This window comes from Mustela lutreola, chromosome 3 (assembly GCF_030435805.1).
Source record: "Mustela lutreola isolate mMusLut2 chromosome 3, mMusLut2.pri, whole genome shotgun sequence".
In the NCBI taxonomy this organism is placed as follows: domain Eukaryota; kingdom Metazoa; phylum Chordata; class Mammalia; order Carnivora; family Mustelidae; genus Mustela; species Mustela lutreola.
In genome coordinates, this window is record NC_081292.1 from 116576119 (window position 1) to 116595980 (window position 19862).

General features: G+C 36.4%; 1 protein-coding gene across 1 annotated transcript in view; it reads right to left on the reverse strand.

Annotated features, from left to right (window-relative positions):
* The window catches only part of DARS1 (aspartyl-tRNA synthetase 1), a 62936-nt gene that overhangs the window by 31847 nt on the left and 11227 nt on the right, over window positions 1–19862 (reverse strand). The window contains exon 4 of the mRNA XM_059166737.1: window positions 14516–14618. Coding sequence (XP_059022720.1) covers window positions 14516–14618 — 103 coding nt within the window. The remainder of the gene's footprint in view (window positions 1–14515; window positions 14619–19862) is intronic.

The following is a 19862-nucleotide window of genomic DNA, read 5'->3' on the forward strand; positions in this document are numbered from 1 at the left end:
ATCATGAGCTCACTTTGAAATAATACATTCTCATTCTTAGGTGCTCACAACCTGCCACATTCCTTTATAATTTATGAGAAAGCAATTGGAAGTAACAAGCCCTTCACAAATGGTTTTCAAAATGCTCAAGAATCATACTATCTTAACACTGATGCATCTTGATGTCCTCTTATTGCCAGCTTCTACAGAAGTTCATTAAATCTTTGTATAAAGCAATATGATGTTATTAACGTTATATAACTTAGCAGTTAATCCCAGGGTGCCTGGGTAGCTCAGCTGGTTAAGCATCTGATTCTTGATTTCAGCTCAGGTCATGATCTCAGGGTCATGAGATCAAACTCGGCATTGGCCTCTGTGCTCAGTGGGGAGTCTGCTTGAGACTGTCCCTTTCCCTCCCCCCATCCCACATACTCTTCTCCCTCTCTCTCTAATAATAAAAAAGTAAATCTTAAAAGAAAAAAAAAAAAGAAATCCCATAAATTGAGAATTTCTGACAGCAGATTTTAGATCTACCTTTGAAAGCACATCTTTATCAAAGTTTTCAATACAAATGTTGAACTCGACAGGACCAAATATAAAAGTTCAATCAGTAAGTATCTCACTCCAACAAAGAGGTATATACCATCTATGTACAGTTTTTCAAAGAGCTACAATCCACAGCAGTATAATGACCTAGCCTATATTCACCAATTTATTATTCACATGATGCTCAAGGAATACCCACATGCCCATTCCCTCTGGGCCTCGAGTGTATATGATATACACATACACTTCCATCACAGCCCCTGTAGCTTGTCTTTGCATGTGGCTGTTAATCTATTTTGCCTTCTTCTCAAATTAAGTTCCTTATGTCATACATGTGTCATGGTATTCCCAAGCCCAGCAGAGTGCCTGGACCAGAGGAGGTGCTAAACAAGTTTTCTAAATCTGTGAGATTTCTTCAGAGCATTATTTTGATATTCTACAATTCTAAAAGTTAATGCAGCAAACTGAAATTTCAACGTTCCAACTAAGTAAAATTCCTATTTTTAGATGAAAGATCTAGAAAGGAAAGAAAACGTACAAACCTGTATGAAGCTAGGTGACTCACAGAATGAAAAATACACTTGTGACTCACCAGCTACCAATAAATCACTTAACCACAATGACTAATATGAAGAAAAAGAAAACAAAACACGTGTGTACACAACTAACAGTCCAAAAAAGCCTTCCCCCCCACCACCCCCCAAATCCAAACATTTCTATGCTGGGTGGGAAGAAGGGTGCTACAAAAGTACAAACAGCAAAAATATAATTTTTAACTTTAATAAGTGGTATTCAAATTAACTGTACCCCTTTATAGTAGTCACAACAACTTTGGCTTGAAACGTTTTTCTCCCCCAAATTTTTAAATTAGAAAAAATGGAACTAAGACCATTGAAGGAAATATTACAGATCACTTAGCCAGTTGGACCTTAAACTTGCTGTTCCTTTTTTTTCTTTTAGCTAGAAACTTTAAGCACTGTATTTACATTCACTGTGTTGCTTAATAGCAGTCAATACAAAAAGGCCTGTAGAGTTGCCTCTAAAAAAAAATTTTATCTTTACAAAACTCAACCATAACTAACATAACACTACTGTCTTCATTACAGTAAAATGTCCCTAAATAAAAAATAATTTTAAAAAGAAATAAAGAATGACTTCTCATCTCAACTCAAACACAAGCTATTAACTATTGGAAAATTAATGTCAACATAAGATGGAGATCCAGAAACACAGGCCTGGATAGGTATCCTATCTTCCTGCTTCCAGACAAATTTCATTTAAGGACCACAAAGCATTTTGGATACACAATCAAGAACCTCTTCTTAAAGATCTCTAGGGAATGAGATGTGCCAACCTTCCTATGTAACTCATTTAGTTGTTTCATTTTTATATGCATTCAACCATGAGAAAATTGATCTTTCCAACAAATTGATTAAAATAATGTGCTGAAGAGTGCTCTGGCACTTAAAGCCAATTAGTGAGTCAACTTTTCAGATTAGTATATTGATGAATTGGATATTCCTAGGAAAGATAAGCGGGGAAAACAACTGACCCCATATTAAGTGCTAATGTTGCTCTTAAGGAATACATTCAAAAGCTAGAAACTGCTAGTGGTACAATCTAGTTAGTAAGGCAAAGATAAGCACCTCAGATTTAATATCTAAAGTAAATGCTAAGATAGTCCTCCACTTAAGATATTAAAAGTGACCTCATATTTTGCCTTTTAAATGATTGGGAAACCCCAGCTGGAACTATCTGATTTGATATTTTTAATAGTGGAGTCTTTGCTTTTTTCCACCTGGTATATGACCAGAGGGAATAGAGTTAAATGTTGGGCCTAATGGAATTAACATATAAATACCATTATTTCTGTTGTGTAGGAGTTCACATGTTTTAAATGTCCAGTCTCTTAGGGTAGCCCTATTCAAAATGGAAACACCTTGAGAATAAACAAACAGTCCTTAGCACTCCTCTGAAGACAATCGCAAGCATTTCACAGATAAGAACCAAGACAAAATGAGTATTAACTGAATATTAGAAATGGCCTTTTTCTCATGGACATATTTTTAAGCACGCTATTTTCCAAATTGAAGACTCTAGCAGAAAGGGTGGTTAGCAGATTCACTAACTAAGCTGCTATGTTTCCAATGTGAATGTATTAGTAAATATTCATTTGAATTACCTCATGCTTTGCTGGTCCTCAAATTTCTAAAGCTAAAAACATCTAAAAGTAAGGAGTTTTGCTTCATTTAAATAAGTAACAGAATCCACCAGAATTTTTATGTTGTTGTTCATGTGCTGTTTTTAATCATAATACAAGGCTGATGATATATTAAGCAACAGAAGTCATAGTGTTTTCCAAACTTTTCTTTTCTAATTATAATTTTAGTTAGAAACCAAGGGATCAAGAGGAATGAGATACTGAGAGTTCAGTGAAACAATAAAAACAGGGGCAGCCTATAAACCTCTATTTTCATTATAAAGGAGGACACATTCCACTAGGCCTGGCTTAGGAATAAAAATCAACTGTTGTGTCACAAATACACAATATACTCCTTAATGTCGATGTTATATTATGGGATCAGGAGTCCATGGGGCTGGGTAGTTTGTAGAGCATTCATAGGGTGAAAGAAAGGTAGGCAGGTAAGGATGCAGTGGGTGTAGTTCTGGGAATGGGACTGGGTTGCATGAGGTCAGAAGAGGGTAGAAATAGTAGGACAAAAAGAGGAGACTGGTAAAAAGACCAGAAGTCTTGATGAGGTCCAAAAGAAGATTAGTAGGCATGGGATAGGTACAAAATTGGAAATTATGGTTAGAGAGAATTGCCATTGAGTTTAAAATTAAGTTCTAAGGAACAAAATCCAAGTGGTGGCCACAGGAGTGAGTTATTAAAATGAATAGTGAAGGGGTGCCTGGGTGACTCAGTCGTTAAGTGTCTGCCTTCAGCTCAGGTCATGACCTCCAGGATCCCAGAGCCTTGCATTGGACTCCCTGCTCGGTGGGGAGCCTGCTTCTCCCGCTCCCATTCCCTCTGCTTGTATTCCCTTTCTCGCAGTGTCTCTATCAAATAAATAAATAAAATCTTTTTTAAGAACTAAAATGAATAGTGAAGCTAGTGGAGAAGTAAGGAATTTTAAGTCCACACTATTTATTCCAAATGAATACCTAAAGACATTTACAATGAGATGATTTGAAATGAGAGGAATATACTACTACCAGCCAGGAATATAAAATGGCTTTGAGTAAAATATCCTATTTCATTCAGTCTTTGGAACTCCATGAACTCAAAAGGCTAGAACTTCTCTCCAGTTTACTCAGCATAGATAAACTTAGGTAATACTGCTAGCTGTCTATTCAAACCCACTCCCCTTGTCTTCACGGCTAACAGAGTCCCATTCCCATTCAGTATCCACTTCTATTGGTAAAGCATTCTAAGAGAAGGGGAACCCATCACAGGTCCAGGGTAGGTTGTGTTTAGCCCCAGTCCATCCGGGGAATTTAGTCCAGACTGAGGGTGACATTTTCCATTTTCCACACAGTATTTCACACTGGAAACTCTGAAGTAATTTTCCATTTCTTTCTTTTCCTCACCCCCACACATCAGCAGTCAGTAAACAGATAAGACTCATGTTTTTACCCACTCACTGGGCAAACAAGGTTCTCTCTTTTAAGAGTACTATCAGTTTTGCTATTAATACTTGTTTTGAAAATGTTAAATCCAACACAATCGATATAATCGGTATTAGTTTGAGCACAAGTTTGAGCCTTCCTTTGCCAGATTTCATCAGTGAGAAACACAGTAGAGACAATTGTACTCAGGTGAACTCAAAACACACACCTCAAACATCTACGTTACATGCCACACCTGTCCACATCTGGCAGTACAATTTGCTTTCAGGTTTCAAACAGCCTTCCTTCTACCACTTCACAACAGTTTACAAGCCGCAACTCTCTGCCACCCATTTACACAAGGATACAGCATTTTTTCTTAAAGCCTTTTATTTATTTGAGAGAGACAGAGTGAGAGCATGAGCGGGGGGCGGGGGACGGGCAGAATTGGTGGACTTATTTTTCACATCGGTTGCAAACACTATATGGTTGCTTTGTTGACTGACTCTTACTTCTCACAAGAGTGCTAATGTGTAAGATGCACTGTGTGGCAGTGCTGATGATAAGAAAAAAAGACAAAAGGTGAAGCAAAAGTAGATGCATCTACTGAATCTGCCTAGTGAATTTTAGGTTTCATGTTTATAATTACAGCTATCAGATATTTTTCATATTGAAATTATTCAAGAAAAATAACTATCTTTGCAAACAAACTCTTTAGTTTCTAACCCCCCAACCCTTCCCCACCCCAAACTGTCTCTGTTTTAACAGCATGCTTTTTAAAAATGGGATGACTTCTCAGGAAGGCAGCTACTGCTTCATGGTAGAGACAAGTACACTAGTATTAATGATGGCTAGTAAAAAAAATTAATTTCTCCTTTGGAACTGTTTTTAGCATTAACTTATGACTCAACATAAAATATTTTTTATTACTTTATAATCAGTTATACTTTTAAAACAAAAATTATTATAGTATTATTTTTCACAAGTTTTGGTTCTCAACTCAGGCAGTACCTAAAAGTCATTATCACCATGAGAAATCAAAATAGGTATCTACTAAAAAAAAAAAAAAAAAAAAAAAAGGTACCTACTTATCTATCTATCTATCTATCATCAATCAACTATATATCAGAAAAAACTAGACACTGTATAAAAAGATACTGTTGAGGTAAAAACCATTACTTTGAGACCTAAAGCATTTCCCAGGCATTAATATATTTCAATGACAGTAAGGTTGTATTCTAAGTAAGCTATATTAAGGAGGGCTCTGAACCACTATTATTAGACTATCTCAGAGAAGCAGGATGACCTAGGAGGAATGTGAGCCCTAGAATCAGAGACCTTACACTTAGCATTTAAATTTCAATTTCTTCAGCTATAAAAAGACATTTAAAAAAGTGTCTATACCTCATAGTGCTGCTGTGAGGATCAAGGGCAAAGTGCAAGTATGGCATTTTGCAGCTTCATACTTAGTATATAGAAATATTTAATTATTACTGCTGCTATTGTTATAAGCAATAATATTAATAATATTGTTGTAATTTGCCTGTACATCAGACTCTGATGCACTGGATCCCAGTATGTATAAAATTCATGTTAGGCACTGGAAAGGCTTGGCAAGATAAAGGAAGGGCAGTCACTATAATGAATTTTAATTATAGATTATTTCTTAAACATTAAAAATGATATTTCATGGGGAGGAGCCAAGATGGCAGAGGAGTAGGAGACTTCAATTTCATCTGGTCCCAGGAATTCAGCTAGATAGTTATCAAACCATTCTGAACACCTACAAACTCAACTGGAGAATGAAAAAAAAAATAGCAGCAACTTAATGAACAGAAAAGCAACCACGTTCTAGAAGGTAGGAGGTGTGGAGAAGTGAATCTGAGGCAACATATGGGAACGACAGACTGGGAGGAGGGGAAGGGGCCTCTCTGTCAGCCAGCTCCCAGCAAGTGAGAGAGCAGAGGAGCACAAAATCAACTTTCAGAAGTCTGCTCCACAGAGGGACATCGCTTCAGTGGCTAAGATGGGAATGGAACCCTTGCTGGGATGGTGTGGTCTCAGGATCGTTGGGATCACAGGAAGACTGGGGGTGCCTGAGTGTGACAGAGCACCCAGGTATCACAAGGAAGCCAGCTGTCAACAGTGTGTCCAGGAGTGGGATCTCAGCTCAGGGTTGCCATAAACCATGATCTGCAGCACAGTTGGTCTGCTGCTCTTTAAGCCAGGGCCCAACAAGCAGCAGAACCGAGGAGATTCCCCTTCCTTCCTTGGGAAGAGCAGCACGGGAGTGCACCCCAGGAATCTGCTGGGCTTGGAGATTCTGAACAGGACCATGTGCCAGAGACAGAAATGGATGGTCATAGGCTGGATGGGCACAGAGTACGGACACAGACCAGGGAGACAGGAGTGATGGACTGGTTTTCTCTGAGAGTGCAATGAGAAGTGGGGCCCTGAGCTCTTGGCTCCTCTGGGGCCAGAGACTGGGAGGCCACCATTTTCATTCATATCCTCCAAAGCTGTGCTAAAACCTTCAAGGAACAAAAGCTACAGAGAGAAAACTGGAGCAGATAACTTAGCCTTGCCCCTAGCAAGGGTGGTGCAACTCTGCCCAGGGCAAAGACATTTGAGAATCACTGCAACAGGCTCCTCCCACAGAAGATCAGCAAGAACATTCAGCCAAGACCAAGTTTAACAATAAATGAGAACTGCATAATTCCAGAGCTAGGGGAATACAGCTCATAAAATTCATGGCTTTATTCTCATGATTCTTTAGTCTCTCAAATTTAATTTTTAAAATTTTCTTCCTTTTCTCTTTCTCTTTTTTTTTGAATTATTCTTCTTTCCTTTCCAACCAACTTCTTATCAATTCCTTTTTAAAAATCTTTTTAAATTTTCACAGTTATGGTCATAGTCTATCCGTTCATTATATTTAACCTTATTTTTGCATATATATACATATTCTTCTTTCCTTAAAATTTTGGGACACAGTTTCTTTGAACAGACCAAAATACACCCAAAATCCAGTGTATTGCTCTGTTCTATTCACCAGCCTGATCATATATATATATTTTTTTTCTTTTGTCTTTCTTTTCCCCTCAGTTTTAGGTCCGGTTTGTTTAGTGTACACTTCTCTGGGGTTGTTATTACACTTCAGCATTTTCTTCTCTCTCTCTCTCTTTTTTTTAAAGATTATTTATTTATTTATTTGACAGACAGAGATCACAAGTAGGCAGAGAGGCAGCCAGAGAGAGAAAGGAGGAAGCAGGCTCCCTGCTGAGCAGAGAGCCCAATGTGGAGCTTGATTCCAGGACCCTGAGATCATGATCTGAGCCGAAGGCAGAGGCTTTAACCCACTGAGCCACCCAGGCGCCCCCAGCATTTTCTTCTCTTGTTCATCTATTCTCTCAACAAAAGGACAAAACAGAAAAACCCACCTCAAAAAAGAGAATGAGAGGCAGTACTGACTGCCAGAGACCTAATCAATGTGGACATTAGTAAGACATGGTGGGGGGGTGCTGGGTGGCTCAGTGGGTTAAAGCCTCTGCCTTCAGCCCAGGTCATGATCCCAGGGTCCTGGGACTGAGCCCTGCATTAGGCTCTCTACTTGGCAGGGAGCCTGCTTCCTCTTCTCTCTCTCTGCCTGCTTCTCTGCCTACTTGTGATCTCTGTCAAATTAAAAAAAAAAAAGAAACTTATGGGGTGCCTGGGTGGCTCAGTGGGTTAAAGGCTCTGCCTTCGGCTCAGGTTATGATCCCAGAGTCCTGGGATCGAGCCCCTTGTTGGGCTCTCTGCTCAGCAGGGAGCCTGCTTCTTCCTCTCTCTCTGCTTGCTTCTGTGCCTATTAGTGATCTCTGTCAAATAAATAAATAAAATCTTTAAAAAATATAAGACATCAGAACAAGAGTTCAGAATAACAATTATAAAGATACTAGCTGGGTTTGAAAAAAGCAAAGAAGACACTAAAGAATCCCTTTCTGGAGAAACAAAATCTAACCAAGTCAAAATCAAAAAGGCAATTAATGAGGTACAATAAAAAAATTTTAAAAAGCAAATAAATGAGGTACAATAAAAAATGGAGGCTCTAGCTGCTAGGATAACTGAGGCAGAAGAGAGAATTAGTAATAGAGAAGACCAAATGATGGGAGAATTAAGAAGCTGAGAAAAAGAGAGATAAACAACTACTGGATCTTGATGGGAGAATTTGAGAGGTAAGTGATACCCTAAAGTGAAACAATATTAGAATAATTGGGATCCCAGAAGAAGAAAGAGAGAGAGGGGCAGAAGGTATATTAGAAGAAATTATAGCAGAGAACTTCCCTAATTTGGGGAAGAAACAGGCATCAAAATCCAGGAGGCACAGAAAACCCCCCTCAAAATCAATAAAAGTAGGTCAACACTTGGATATCTAATAGAAAAACTTACAAATCTCAGAGACAGAGAAAATCCTGGCAGCAGCTTGGAACAATAGGTCTGTAACCTACAACAGTAGAAACATTAGATAGGCAGCAGACCTATCCACAGAGACCTGGTATGATATATTCAGGGTACTAAATGAGAATATGCAGCCAATAATACTTTATCCAGCTAGACTGTCATTGAAAATAGAAGGAGAGATAAAAAACCTCTAGGACATACAAAACTAAAAGAAACTGCAATCACCAAACTAGACGTATAAAAAAATATTGAAAGGGGTCCTGTCCTCTAAGCAAAGAGTCCAAAGTAACATAGACCAGAAAGGAGCAGAGACTATATACACAGTAACAGTCACCTTACAGATAATACAATGGCACAAAATTCATCTTTCAATAATTAGCGTGAATGTAAATGGGCTAAGTACCCCAATCAAAAGATACAAGTGTCAGGTTGGATAAAAAAGCAAGACCCATCAATACGCTGTCTGCAAGAGACTCATTTTTAACCCAAAGACACCTCCAGATTTAAAGTGAGCAGATGGAAAATGATTTATTATGCTAATGGACATCAAAAGAAAGCCAGGTGGCAATCCTTTGATCATACAAATTTGATTTTAAACCAAAGACTATAATAAGAGATGAGGAAGAATACTACATCATACTTAGAGTCTATCTAACAACAAATCTAACAGTTGTAAAGATTTATGCCCCTAACATGGGAGCAGCCAATTATATAAGCCAATTAATCACAAAATCAAAGAAACACATCAATAATAATAAAATAACAGTCAGGGACTTTAAATGGATAGATTAAGCAAAAGATCTACAAGGAAATATGGGCTATAAATGACATACTAGACCAGGTGGACTTCACATATCTCCTCAGAACTTTCCATCCCAAAGAAACAGAATAAACATTCTTCTCTATTGCTATGGAACATTCTGGGTCACAAATTGCTAGATCACATCCTGGGTCACAAATCAGGTCTCAACCAGCACCAAAAGACTGGATCATTCCCTGCATATTTTCAGACCATGATGCTTTGAAACTTGAACTCAATCACAAGAGGGAAGTTGGAAAGATCTCAAATACATGAAGGCTAAAGAGCATCCTACTAAAGAATGAATGGGCCAATGAGGAAATTAAAGAAGAATTTTAAAAAAATTCATGGAAACAAATGAAAATTAAAACACAACTGTTCAAAATCTTCGGGGTACAGCAAAGGTGGTCCTAAGAGGGAGGTATATAGCAAGACAAGCCTTTCTCAAGAAACAAGGAAGGTCTCAAGTATACGACCTAACTTTATACCTTACAGAGCTGGAAAAAGAACAGCAAATAAAGCCTAAACCCAGCAAGAGAAGAGAAATAATAAAGATCAGAGTAGAAATCAATGAAATAGAAACCAGAAGAACAGAGGAACAGATCAACGAAACTAAGAGCTGGTTCTTTGAAAGAATTAGTAAGACTAATAACCCTCTGGCCAGATTTATTTCAAAAAGAAAAGAGAAAGGACCCAAATAAATAAAATCATGAATGAAAGAGGCGACATCAAACCAACAGCAAAGAAATACAAATAACTGTAAGAACATATTATGAGTAACTATATGCCAACAAATTAGACAATCTGAAAGAAATGGATGCATTCCTAGATATGTATAAACTATCACAACTGAACCAGGAAGAAATAGGAAAGTTAAACAGACCTATACTGAACAAAGAAACTAAAGCAGTAATCAAAAATCGCCCAACAAACAAGTGCCCAGGGCCAGATGGCTTCCCAGGGTAATTCTACTAAACATTTAAGAAGAATTAATACCTATTCTTCTGAAACTGTTCTAAAAAATAGAAATGGAAGGAAAACTTCCAAACTCATTTGATGAGGCCAGCATTACCTTGATCCCCAAACCAGAGAAAGACCCCCTCAAAAAGGAGGATTATAGACCAATATCCCTGATGAACATGGATGCAAAAATTCTTACCAAAATACTAGTCAATAGGATCCAACAGTACATTACAAGGATTATTAACCATGACCAAGTGGGATTTGCTCCTGGGTTGTAAGGTTGGTTCAACATCTGCAAATCAATCAATGTGATAGCTACATCAATAAAAGAAAAGGACAAGAACCATATGATACTCTTAACAGAAGCAGAAAAAGTATGTGACGAAGTACAGAATCCCTTCTTGATTAAAACTCTTCACAGTGTAGGGATGGAGGGTACATACCTCAATATCATTAAAGCCATCTATGAAAAACCCACAGTGAATATCATTCCCAATGGGGAAAAACTGACAGCTCTTCCCCTAAGGTTAGGAACATGGCAGGGATGTCCGCTATCACCACTGCTGTTCAACACAGTACTAGAAGTCCTAGCGTTAGCAATCCAGACAACAAAAAGAAATAAAAGGCATCTGAATCGGCAAAGTCGTCAAACTATCACTCTTTGCAGATGATATAATACTTTATGTAGAAAACCCGAAAGACTCTACCCCGAACTGCTAGAACTCATAGAGGAATTCAGTAAAGTAGAAGGATATAAAATCAATGCACAGAAATCAGTAGCATTTCTATGCACCAACAATGAGACAGAAGAAAAAGAAATTAAGGAGTCTATTCCATTTACAATTGTTAAAAAAAAAAACAAAAAACTATAAGATACCTAGGAATAAATCTAACCAAAGAAAAAAAGAATCTGTACTCTGAAAACTATAGAATACTCATGAAAGAAATTGAGAAAGACACAAAGAAATGGAAAAAATGTTCCATGCTCATGGACTAGAAGAACAAATACTAGTCAGTAAAGATAATTTTTAGGAAAAGGGATTTTGAAAGATGAAGAAAAAAGCAAACACAATTTCCCCCCTAAAACAGTTCTGAAAGTTCTTTAAAATTCATATTATAACCTCACTTGATTTATTATTATTATTCATGAAAAGAACAGGTAATTTTTAAAGTAAAATTTTTCTATTCTTGATTTTCTTCTTTAAAAATTGGCACTCTGAACATAAGATCATTCTACATGTTGTCAGAAACAACATGTGCCGCAGACTTCTGTTACCAAGAAAGATCAGGATTTCAGTACTACTTGAGAAGTACAGTCTAAAGTCACGTAAAAAAGACAAGCTGACCTATCAGGGGCATGAAATCATGTTTCTAAGAAAATTATCAAATAACTACAAAAATTAAAAACTCATCATTTTTACATGGATGGACCTAGAGGGGTATTATGCTAAGTGAAATAAGTCCGACAAAGACAAACACCATGTGATTTCACTTACATGTGGAATCTAAAAAACGAAACAAATAACAAAGAAAGAAATGAAGCAGAAATAGAACCATAAATATAAAGAACAAACTGGTAGTTGTGGGAGGAGGGGGCAGGGAATGTGAGGATGAGCAAAAAAAAGGTGAAGGGGAGTAGGGGCTTCCAGTGATGGAACAAGGAAGTCACAGAGTCAATGGTATTGTAATAACATAAGGTGACATTGTATGGTGACAGATGGTAGCTACACTTGGTGGTTAGCATAGTATAATACACAGAGTTCCTGAATCACCACACTGTATACCTTAACTAATGTTAGTGTGCCAGACATATTTCAACTTAAAAAATATATGTATTTTTTGCCACAGTCTTAGTCATGAGAATTTTCCTCTTTCACTAGTAGCAAAGTTATTAACACACTTATTCTTAATTACTCAGGCTAGATACTTTAACATATGAGTAGTGCCAAAAGTTAAATAATTAATGTAAGTACCACATGTTAAGTCTATTCTATAAAACTGGCTTCATTCATTTGTATATAACCAAAGGCTTTAAAATTTGCAACAGCTCTATTATGAAAACATCTTTTCCCACACATTACTAGTTATATAAAGTCCATTTTGGGGGTGGGGGGGACAGAGACTAAAATAGATACATGTTCTTTGCTTAAAAAAAAAAAAAAAATCTGGGTCACAATTTAATTGTTAAGTTGAATTACATCTAGATCTTGAGTTTTACTTCAGGATTATGAAAGCCAGGCTAACTTATCTAAATTCTTGCCTTGCCTAAGAGAAAGTTCACACTTACACTTTATCATTTATACGAAAATCCTTCTTTAATTTATGTATTATGAGGACAGTAGTGAACTAAGTTCTATTTGGGAGAACATTTGCAAGTAGCTTTGCCAGCTAGAAAGTGTTGGCTGATCTCTGATAATGGCCAATTGCTGTTGGTCAAGTTGCAGGAGTTTGAGAAGATCCAAAATAATAAGAAATAACTATTTTACTTCTAAAGATATCACGTGAATTCACTGTCCTTTTGTCAGTAGGATATCTCTTATTAAAAATTAAGGGTAAGTGGAAATTTCAAAAGATTTTTAGACTAGAATATTTTCTTTAGGAATGTAACACTTTAAGGTTATAATGCAATTTAATGGAAACACACGCTCTATTTAAAACTATCAGCTTTATCTATTGGTTTTCAGAGCCAATTTAACACATAAAAGACAAAAGCCGTAATGATTATTGTTGATTTGAAATTGGCTTTTTCCCAGTATTTTTCAGTATTTTAAATATAATTTAGCATATATGTCTATGGTTACCAGAGGCTCTATTTATAGAAGGCTCTGTGTGGAAAGTTTATTTCTAGGGACCACGCTTATTTATGTCCCACTTCACAGGACTGACCTTAGAAGGCTAGCTGACAACGTACCCCATAAGCACACACCCTTATAGACCATGAGATGAAAGCAGTAAACCTACTCACCAAAAGATACCGACAAAGAGATAGAAGTCTCTGGGTAGCAGGACTGGGAGACAGAGTGAGATGGGACTACTGTATCAGTAATACAAATACTACTGAGTTCTTCAGTGAACTGATGTCATTAGTGGCACTGGAGTTTTTAAACCAGAGTACAGATACTGCTGTGATACAATAAAACTAAATCTGATAAATAAATCTCTAAACCCATACCAGTTACATCCACTACATGTAGAACACTAAGGGAGTCGGGGAGGGCCCAAATGTAAGTTAGGATGTTAAATTAGATCATTTTTTAGTTCCTTTCTAGTTGTAAAATTGATGATTCTATGTATATAGATATACATATTCATCTTTGAAAGCATACAACAAAAGAACAGAGATAAAAATCAATAGTAAAATTTAACAATTATACCAGATTTAATTTCTTTGGAAAAAATTTATGCCTATGAAGTATGCTATTATTTAAAATATAGAGATCAGCCATTTTCCCAAATCTTCTTTGATCATTATCATGGAAATAAAATTCTGAGTAAACTGAGAAAAACACAAACAAAACTATCAACATTACCAATTATTACTACCTCAGAACTACAGCATAACAAGCACTACACTACATCCTGCCTCTTGCAAACGTAACAAAACAATGCATTTCTACAGGAACTCTGAGCCAGACAGCAAAACTTGTGGGGAGGGGGGGGGCGACGAGTGGGTTGATTTTACTTTTCTTTAACCCTTTTGATGTCAAAGTTAAAAGCTGTAAAATGTTATGACATTTGTTTTACTTCCTTTAGGAGGGAATCATTTGCAAAACTACACTCTTATTTTATATGCTTTTAGTTTTCAGTTAGAAAACTTGTTGCTTAATATGCAAATCTCAAACTGGGGGAGGGAGGTAGGAACTGAAGCTCAACAAACACAACAAAAAAAAGTTGCTTCGCTATGTTGAGGCTGCCAGGCTTTTTGTTACTCTACTTGAAAGTAAATGTGACTTGTCTGTACAGAGTGCTGCTTCAGCAGTTCCAAATGAATTTCAAGCCTGTGCTCCATATTTTCTCTTTTGTAAGTTTAATGTATTCAGCAATACTGAACTGACAATTTAAATAACTACATTTTTAAACAAACGAAGCATTGATGTTAATGTATGAAAATGGTCCAAACCCCTGGGAGTCTTGGTTCCCACCATTGTTTATTCTGACAACAGGATATAATTGCTTACTTACTTGGCAGCAAATTTAACCATCTGCTTGCTTGCATGGTCTCCCACAGCCACAAGCGCCTGGACATTAAACTGCTGCTGACGTAGGACCAAGAAACACTGCTTTCCTGAATAAGACAGAAAGAACACAAGTGTATTAAGGACATGCTACTTCAAGTTTTTACAAAGAAGAAAAATGTTTCTCTACTTTAAAACTGAGCCACAATTTACTATACTCATCAGGCACGTACATATGTGTATCCAGCTTCCATATACTCATACTGTTAGAAACCCAAGTTCCCTCTATGGTAATGAAAATGTTTTTAACATGTTATGAGAACACAGGCAAATCACCAATTTCAAAAAAATATTATAAATCAGAAAATTATTTGGTCATTGCATTGATTAAACAATTTCAAGTAACTTCAGATCACTTTAAACATTCATTCAATATCAAGTGTACACAGGCAAAGGCACTGTGCTAACCACTATGGGATCTTCAATGATGAAGCCACAGAAGTGCTAATAAAGTGCTTAGTACTGAGAACACAAGCATTCTGTGCAGGTGGTCCATTTTACTTCTCACCAAAGTATATTTTAAAGAGCACCTAGAAAGGTTAATTTCATCCATGTTCTATTTTCCTCTGTTTTCCCTTATCATCTTCCTTGTCCTTTTTCTAAGAGTTCCACATTTTCCTCTTTAAATTTTTTTTTTTTTTAGGATTTTATTTGAGTGAGAGAGAGCGAGAGCACAAGAGAGCACAGGCTGGGAAAGCTGCAGAGGGAGAGGGAGAAGCAGGCTCCACGCTGAGCAGGGAGCCCAACACAGGGCTCAAAGCAAGGCTCTAACTCAGTAGCCTAGGATCATGGCCTGAGCCAAAGGCAGATGTTTAACCAACTGAGCCACCCAGATCCTTCTCCAAATAACTTACTTTGCATATAAAAGATCATTCCACTTATCCTCTACAATCAGTTTTATTTTTACATATTGTGGGTCTCCCCTCTTTTCATAAGGAACTGCCATTCCCTATTCTTAATAGGGAACTACTAAAAATATCAAAATATCAAAAAATATTGTTCATAATATTCAGTGACGATTTATCCTTGTGACATCCTTTTTCTCTAAAGCAGACTCTTCTTAAGTCTCTCATCAAGTTTTGGGAAATTACTTCCTCATAAAATGAGTTAAATTTTTACAAGACCACTTCTCTTATCAGACTGTTTTATAGAACATCAAAAGAAGATTTCAGTTTTTAAAATCCTTGCAACCCCCCCACAAAATGCAAGCAGATTTATAATCATTACTTTCAACATACAGTATTTTGAAACACAAATCAGACCACAATCATGAGTCTAAAAAAAAAAAAAAGAAAAAAGGTTGTAAACAAAGTGCCAACAGAAACACAATCTATGGATTTCAGAGTAATATATAACTGACATATTTTTAAGCACCAAATATACACTTATTTTCCCTTTCCTTTGAAGTATGATTCAGTCATAAAGTAAAATCTTAAAAAAGAAAGTTACACTTTCTAAACACATTCAAGGGGATTTAAAGATACTGAATGGATAAAGATTGTTACCGTGGAGAAATCTGCAGGTGGATCAAAATGACATTATCCTCGGAACTACTAAAACCAGAGAATGTTTGATAAACTTTTAACAGAATGTTTTTGTGAAATGGAAGAGAATGTGATTTAGTAAGTATATTAGCTGTTCTACTAGTGCAGATAGGCAGCAATGACCTAGCCGCACTACAAGGCCATGCTGTGATGAACTCCAATGCTATAGGAAAGACCTTAAGAGAATGGAGCTCTACAGGACTTAACACATGAAAATGTCTCTTGGTCAGCACTAGGGGGTAATACTTTGTGTAAGGGTTGGTAAAGAGTAAAAGCTTTGAAATCAAAAGACCTAGGATCCTATCCTGTCACTTCCTAGGAAGGGGCCTGAGAGAAAATTACTGAACTACTTTATGCCTTAGTTCTTCGTCTGCAAAATGGAGAAAGTAATAGTACGCTTTTACGTTTTATTTTCCCCTATAATCTTGAGGATTATACAGGTAATATATTTAGAGTTGTGACACACCCAATTAATATCATTAATTAATGTTAATTATTATTAATAGCACCACTGGCTCTTTATTTGATTACCACTCCCAATTTCACATTTGGATTACAGTGTGCAACAATCATGCCAGGTGCTGGGAACACAAAGTAAATATTTGATAGATAATCATGATAGACTATTTTGTAAAGAAAGTGATAAAGCCATATAAAGCATAATCCCAATTTTGTCTAAGTATATTAAAATTGACTGTGTAGAGAAAAACAAAAATCAAAAGGTGAATTTGATTGGCTAGGTAAAAACCACCACAATGTGGCCACTAACAGATGTGAAATTATAGGAAATCATGCTGTTCTTTGTATTTTTGGGTTTTTTCCCCTGAACTTTCTACAATAAGCATGTACTATTTTTCTAATCAGAAAAAATACTTTTTTAAGAGAATAATAAAATTGGGGAGGTAGATATAGAAGAAATGTAAGGGCTGAAAGGAAATCTTGGCCATCTTCAAGATTTAACACAAATAGTATGTAGAACCTGAGGGTGTTGTAGGAGGCTAAATACAGAAGAAAATATGCTCTCAAAGATTCGACCTCACTGCTAGGGAAAACAAATCAAGAAATCATTGGTAATGGGTGGAGTAAAGATTGTTCACTGTTCTCTTTCAATGTTTAATGTGCTTATTGTATATAATTCTAAATTTTAGACCTCTTTTTTTTTGAAAAAGGAAACAGATGGAAGGGAGGGGATTAAGTAGTAAAACCAGCACCATGAGGTATTATATAAACCTACAAGAAAGAATGTATCAGCACAAAAACACCCAAATCAGTGGAACAGAAAAATAAACTCAAAATAGACCTTATAAGAGAAAAGAAATTCTAATTCTAGATAGAATTCAGGAAATTAAAAAAAAACCCAACAAGTAAAAAAACTGAATGATAAATGAAATTGAATATTAAACTGTACAAAAGAGAAGGGGAGACCTTTCTAAGTATAAAAGTTACAGAATATCTATACACAAAAAACTGAAAGTTTCCATAGTGTAGTGGTTATCACGTTTGCCTCACACAAAACTGAAACACTGGGAAAAACCATTTGCTAAATGACTTACAACATATATGAGTTAACATCTTTAACATATAGAGATCATAAAGATTTATTAGTAAAGGACATTGAGATTCCAACAGGTAAATAGGCAATAAACGATAACAAACCATTTGAAAGATAAAGAGAAAGCCTGAGTAGGTAAATATAAGGGAAAAAATGAAGGTAATGCAAGTTGAAGCAAACAATGATGACACATACTTTACCTCTCAAATTAGCAGAGATTTAAAAAATATATAATGTTATTTAATGCTTGGGAGAATTAGTGAAAACTGTTCCTCCATAAGTTGCTGATGGCAAGGTAAACTTGCATTTTCTTTCGGAGAATCACTTGGCAATAAGCATTAAAAGCTTAAAATCGTTCTCTGTTTCAAGAAGTGTATTTCTTAGAAAGTATGTTAAGGGGGCACCTGGGTGGCTCAGCTGGTTAAGCGATTGCCTTCAGCTCAGGTCATGATCCTGGGGGTCTGGCTTGCGGCTCAGCGGGGAGTCTGCTTCTCCTGCTCCTTCTGCCCCTCCCACTCCCCCGTTCATGCGGTCTTAAATAAAATCTTTAAAAAAAAATATGTTAAGGAAATGGAGTATGGAAAGAGTCACAGTGACAAAGATGTTCACAGCAATATTATTCATATAAAAGCACTCAAGCTCTATTATTATTTATTTAAGCAGTCTTTATTAGTGCAATGATCTACATGTGACTTCAATGTTATGGTTCCCAGGTTTCTGGTGTTCAAAGCACTTCAAATACTAGAGCTTTGACGGTCCACTCAAAAAGATTTTTAAAAGACTTAAAAATCCCACAAAAATCCAGTACTGGTTTCCTGGTAAGTAGACCTGTCCACTCTGACTTCTATCAAGTTCTTTTGATACCAAGTTCTTGGCTGTTAGCAAACAAAGTTGTTCCTTCCTTGGTTCTGTTTGGTGATACACAGCACTGCATGACCTGCTTTGTTCCACTTTTTGCAGGCACTATCTCATAGACACTGGTGAGTGATAACAGGGAGCAGCATGCAAACTGCCATTGCTTTTATGTAAATTTAAAAAACAAAGAATATACGCATGCTTTTAAATCCATTTTTTCTCCCTGGAAGGATACACAAGAAACAACAGTGATTATTTTTTGGGGGGGGAAGAGAGTGAGATGAGATGGAGAAGCTAGAATTGTGAGACTTCCGGTTTTTCCTTTTGTATTTTTTTTTTTTTTTTTTTTTTAAGATTTTAAAGTTTACCTATGTGAGAGAAAGAGAAAGAGTGAGAAAGCAAGTATGAGCAGGGGGAGCGGCAGAGGGAGAAGCAAACTCTAGGCTGAGCAGGGAGCCCGATATGGGACTCAATCCCAGGACCCTGGAACCACCACCTGAGCAGAAGGCAAACGCTTAATTGACTGAGCCACCCAGGTGCCCTTTCCTTTTGTATCTTTTTTGAACCTTTAGAATTTTAATTTTTACTATATCCACACATTACCTTTTATTCTAATAAGTAAATATGTAATTTCTGACTTTAGCAAAAAAGTCCTTTTTGTGTAAGTTAGTACTGGAATTTTAAAAGACAGACTAATCAACTGCTAAATATTACTCATCTTTCTTCTTGGAACCTGCCAACCAGGAGACAGTTTATAGAATGGAAGATAAAGTCAATGTTCAAAATAGCTGAATGAATTTGCTATTTTTAGGTATTTTAAATTTGGCTCCTTAACAATTAAGAATTTGTCTTGCATTTTGATTCTCAAGTTTTTAGAAGAGGTAGTTTATTTTTTTAAGTTTACACAAGAGTTCTGTTTCAGAAAACCGTAAAGTTTGATAACTTTTATAGCACCTGGTGCATTCTTTATTTCTAAGCTGAAGAACATGATCACAGTCAGGACAAAAAAGCTTACCCCCATCTCCATTATGGTGATAGCTCAGTAATAAAGCAGACTTTTGTGGGAGAACTACATTATCCAAGATGTGAGGCAATCTTATGTTTTCATCTCTTCCTACTGTCTTTTAGCTTGCCAAGTTCCTGAATTCATTATTTAGATAATGTATCTTAACTTCCTAATACCCAACATTAACATTTTTCCTCATCATTTATGTTAATTCATTACTGAACAGAACGGCAAAGACTTAAATGTTTTAAAGTTACTTTCCGTTTGTTATTTCCCCTGAAATATTCTTGTATGTACATAAATTTAGGTTCTAAACTATCTGATAACCAAAATAAAC